Source organism: Triticum dicoccoides, chromosome 7B (assembly GCF_002162155.2).
Source record: "Triticum dicoccoides isolate Atlit2015 ecotype Zavitan chromosome 7B, WEW_v2.0, whole genome shotgun sequence".
NCBI lineage: Eukaryota > Viridiplantae > Streptophyta > Magnoliopsida > Poales > Poaceae > Triticum > Triticum dicoccoides.
In genome coordinates this window covers 469,009,690-469,014,394 of record NC_041393.1, presented here as the reverse complement: position 1 = coordinate 469,014,394, position 4,705 = coordinate 469,009,690, and the positions used below count along the sequence as shown (strand labels likewise).

The window sequence follows — 4,705 nt, the reverse complement described above, 5'->3', positions numbered from 1 at the left end:
AGTCCTGCCCCTAGTCTGTCCAGCAGGTGAGACACGCTTCCCCTGATTTCAGATGGGGATCTCTACTCCTAATGAAGCAGTTGGTAGTCTCGCTTTCAGGTTTTTTTTCGTCCCACCACTTTCGTCCGGTTTTTTTCGTAGGTTAACCGTCGTAGATTTTTTTCGATGTTGGTTTCTTATTCACCGGTTTATTTACCTCTCAGCTCTTTCCTTGCAAATCAGCACTTTCCAAACATGCACGCAATCACGGATCTAAATTTACTAACTTATCCAAATCAACCGATACCTTCCACTATTGCAAATTTCTTTAGGAAACAAATAATAGATTTTAAGGAAACAAATAAAAGATTTTAAAGACGCATCATACTTTACTAACAATCACTAAAAATCAAATCTAAATTAATTAACCTTACCTTAAATCACTCAATCACTTTAATTAGAAAACATTTTCTTTCCTAACTGCACCCCGCTTAGTGTGCACATAACAATCCGAAGTAATTAGAGTCACATGATTGAATCCATTTATTTAGAGCGACATGATTGCGTTCCGGGATGGAGGCCATGATTTCGTCGAGGTCGTTGCTGCCTCCTACACTCAGGGTGTGTCGCCGAGATCGAGGCGAGCATGAGGAGCTGTGGCCACCGCCATGGTCACCCCATCGCAGGGGATGGAGCACGCCGTCGGCCTACAGCTTGTGGAGATCACTGTTGCTCTTCAGGTCGCGTGGTGACCGAATCTTGCCGATGTGTCCCTCCCCGACGACCTCCTCTTCGCCCGGTTGGCTGGCATGGATCTCGCCACTACTGCCCTCAACTTCTCTGCCTCGAGCTCGACGGTCAGCCACCATGGATCCCCCAGCTGGAGGATCACGTGAACCAGCCGTCCTCCCATGCTGCAGCGGCGAGAATGTGACATGGCTCTCCGTACACGAAGAGTGGAGTTCGGTCAAGTACTTATATACTTGGCCTCTACTGCTGATCCATGTACATGGAGAAGAACAGGCAACCGCTCATTCATGCTTCGTTCCACTCCTTTGCGCTACATTACTGGAGGTGACATTTTTCTATCTCTCTATGTTGTAACAAGCCTGCTGCCTGCATAGTTAATGGATTTTTTATTTAAATTTATCGCTGCTTAGTGCTTTGTTGCAATTGTTCACCCAAGATTCTTATATATAATCTGAGCGTATGTAGGCATACTTAGCTTTGCTATTCCATTTTTTTCTGGCGCATAGAAATAAGAGTATTGTCCAGGTTAGGTATTCAATTGAGTATGGTATTTGGATTGCTATCAGAATGTCTTTTCTATGCATGTGATTTCTCATATCTGATTATAATATTTGTGAAGTCGTGCATTGCACGTGCACTTGGAAGCGGGCCCGTGGCCCGCGCTGGACGGCGCCGACGCCGACCCGAACCACCTCGTCCGCGTATTCTTGGAGTTGTGGCTGGTCGATTTACATGAAATTAATTCCCTCAATTCTGATGGCAAATATAATACACATAATCCATATTGTTATGCACTAGCGTGTATGTGTGAAATAGATGGATTATGGTCCCGTACCCAATAAGATGGATATGTGTGTGTGTTAGAGCGAGAGGGAGACGGGGATAGAGAGTGAGGAAGAGGGAGGGAGAGTGTGGTTCTGTGTGTGTGAAGATTTGATGGTAAAAAAAGTCGCCAATGTCGTAATATTGAACTCTTAAAGTTAATGTGGTCCCGTTGCAACGCACGGGCGTTCTTCTAGTACTTTGTGATTTGTGAATGCTACGTGTCATCCATCAGAATGGATCTCGGCTACTAATCAGTGAGACTCTCATGGAATTCTTTTCCCCGCTCTTATCCCCCTTTCCGCCATCCCCGCCAGCCCCGCCCACCGACCCGCGGCGCTGGCTGTGCTTGGTGGCCGCACCGAGCCCGTGCCCGACGCCGCCACCGCCGCAGCTAGTCCACGCCGCCGCCGCTCTACGGCTGAATCGAGGCTCCAGCTCTAGGTCAGGGGACGCCGCCCCCCACCACTCCAGTCCGAGGTTTCCGGGGGACGCGCCGACGTTGCCTAATTTCAGGGCTTGGCGACGCCGCCATCGGCCGAGTCCAGGACTCCAGAGGTAGCCGCCGCTGTCCGTTCTCGGTCCCCATTTTTCTCATGTCTCCATCTATGAACTATGATGCTTTTGCTGTCCTGTACAGCTCTGTGGATATGGATATCCTGTCTGTTCACTTCCCCGATTACTAGTCGCCGAAGTATGACTGTATAAGGCTATTTTACTAACTTGGTACTGAAATATTGATGCATCGATGCCTTGACGCTTGCTGGCTACTTGGCTGTACGTGAGCGATATTTCTATTTTCTGTGCTTGTATGCTGGACGGAGGCATAGGCGCGTAGTTTTGTTTGTCAAACTGTCACTTGCTGCTACTGTTGGTTGGTACTTGGTACTTTGGCAGTATGGTGTATTCTTTTGTACATATGTGCCATATTATTTGTTGAGATGCAAATACTGATTACTCTGCCATGCCTTTCTACATGTTTCTATCCATTGATTGCAGTATTTATTGCTAAATACATAGTATTATTTTATGGCTTAAAACCAGACATTGAACCGGTGAACCGGTGAAAACCTGAACCAAAGGCCTAACCGGTTTGATCACCGGTCAGGTTTTTAAAACTACGCCCAAACTTCTCCTCTGCCCGCTTTGAGGTGACAGAAGCGGTGGGCGGCAGGGACGGAGTGGACGGAGTTGGCGCAACCAAACTGGAGGAGACCTCCAGCCTCAACAACCTGCCACGGAGCCGGGTTGAAACCCTAGCCTCCAAGCAGAGCGGCGATGACGCGACGCCTCCAAGCCAGGGAACCTTGTTCGGCCCCGTCTCCGGCGATGCCTCCCCGTAATTGTTGTCCGACAGTTGGTTTGATGATGTACATTGTCAGCAGGTTGTTCAGGATAGCGATGCTGCATTTCCACAGTAGCTCAACCATAGTATTTATTTTATGGTTTGATCATTGCTAGTATTTGTTTCTAGTAGTGCCTTTAGACTCTAAAAACTATTACGTCAGTAATGTATGTTGAAACACTTAATTGCTGACATTTGTTGAATGTATGCTAATTATCCTCTTGAGGAGAGTTTGCTTTGCTGATATTGATCCCATGCATCTGTATCAATCTGATTGTTTGTATGTGCTCCTTGGATTGTAAGAATTGAGAAACATTCATTCCATTATCTTGGTAGTCAAAAGTCGTTTATGTGATCACCATACCAAGTTGTCACACCCAATTTTTTGTTTTCTGTTGTCCTAAGTGCCCCTGCACTTTCAAAATACTTGGCTTCTGAATGTATTACTCATTTGGCCCCTTCATGAATTTAACAGATCCATTTGCTCATTTGGCTTTTTTGAATGAAATGTGCTGCTTCATAGAAGCCTCTCATGCTTGTTTAAGTTGAGACAACATTTTCGTGCTGGGAATTTTACCTTTTTATTTATATGTGGTATGTGATCACTTCCATTTCCAGATTCCCCACTTCAGGCGTACTGAATACAAAAGATCAAGGTTGTCTAGGAACCACAGGGCTGTGCATCCCTGTGGTGGAGTGCTCTCTGGAACTGCAGTGAGAGAAAGGTAAGTAAACCTATTGTTTATACAACATGGATTAATTGACCATGCCTAGAGATATGAGTTATGAGAGAAAGGTAAGCAAACCTAGAGTTATGAGCCTCTCTCTCTCTCTCTCTCTCTCTCTCTCTCTCTCATAGTATCTGTGATCTATCTACGACGCCTCATACTTTAGTTATCAAATCTGAACTGAAAGATATCATGTTGCAGTTTTGTGTATCTAAAAGTCTAGCTAAATCTGCACTTTCTCTCCATTTTGCAGTCAGAACGAGGGCGTGCCCGCGAGGGTGCCGTAGCTACATCAGTTTGCTTGTGCTTTACGGCGGAAAGGCTGCATATTTATTGGCTGCATTTTGTTCATCTCCAAACTCCAAATTCTAATGCTCTCAGCGTCTAAACCCCTTCTCGCCCTGACTTCCCTTACTGCCATGGCAATTCGGCTACCGCCACATACACCAACCCACTATGCCCCGCCTCACCGGCGGACACCGCCATTCCGCTCCATCACGCGAGCGGCTCTTTCTCCTTCCACCACCGCAATGGCAGTCTCGTTGCCGCCATCTCCCAAGAAGGTCTGGTCTCCACTTGTTACCTTTCTCTTTGACAGCGTCAAGAACCTGACTTTCTGTTTTTTACTGTGAAGGTTCTTGTGCCCATTGCCATGGGCACGGAAGAAATGGAGGCAGTCATCCTAGCCGGTGTCCTCAGGCGAGCGGGCGCTGATGTAACACTGGCCTCTGTGGAGGACGGCCTCGAGGTTGAGGCTTCCTATGGGACGCGCATCATCGCAGACAAGTCCATTGCAGCATGCGCTGACCAGGTGTTCGACCTTGTGGCTCTCCCGGTAATCCACCTCTCTTATTATTATTATTTTAATTTTCGTTATGTTTATAGAAGGAGCAAGAGCTTCTTATTTTCATTGCTGAAAAACGACAAAACAGGAGATAAACAGTTTTGTTGGCACCAACACCACTGTGCTGGTATCCTGAAATTTTGGCCTGATGCAACACCATTTTTGCCACTACTAATTGGCTCCATCCAGCCTAAAAAATTAGAGTCTTAGAACTCCAACATAATCAGCAGGACAGCC

The 4,705-nt window shown here is 46.6% G+C and overlaps 1 protein-coding gene across 3 annotated transcripts in view; it reads left to right on the top strand.

Moving 5' to 3' along the window:
* The first annotated feature begins 1,850 nt into the window (after positions 1-1,850).
* The window catches only part of LOC119336730 (protein DJ-1 homolog C-like), a 10,691-nt gene continuing 7,836 nt past the window's right edge, over positions 1,851-4,705 (top strand). Inside the window, exons 1-5 of one of the 3 annotated variants that reach the window (XM_037608803.1) lie at positions 1,851-2,109; positions 2,660-2,936; positions 3,515-3,621; positions 3,878-4,187; positions 4,259-4,459. In XM_037608803.1, coding sequence (XP_037464700.1) covers positions 3,996-4,187; positions 4,259-4,459 — 393 coding nt within the window. In that variant the 5' untranslated portion in view covers positions 1,851-2,109; positions 2,660-2,936; positions 3,515-3,621; positions 3,878-3,995. Of the gene's footprint in view, positions 2,110-2,595; positions 2,937-3,514; positions 3,622-3,877; positions 4,188-4,258; positions 4,460-4,705 lie in introns of all 3 variants that reach the window. The other 2 variants (XM_037608802.1, XM_037608801.1) reach the window with 2 other exon arrangements.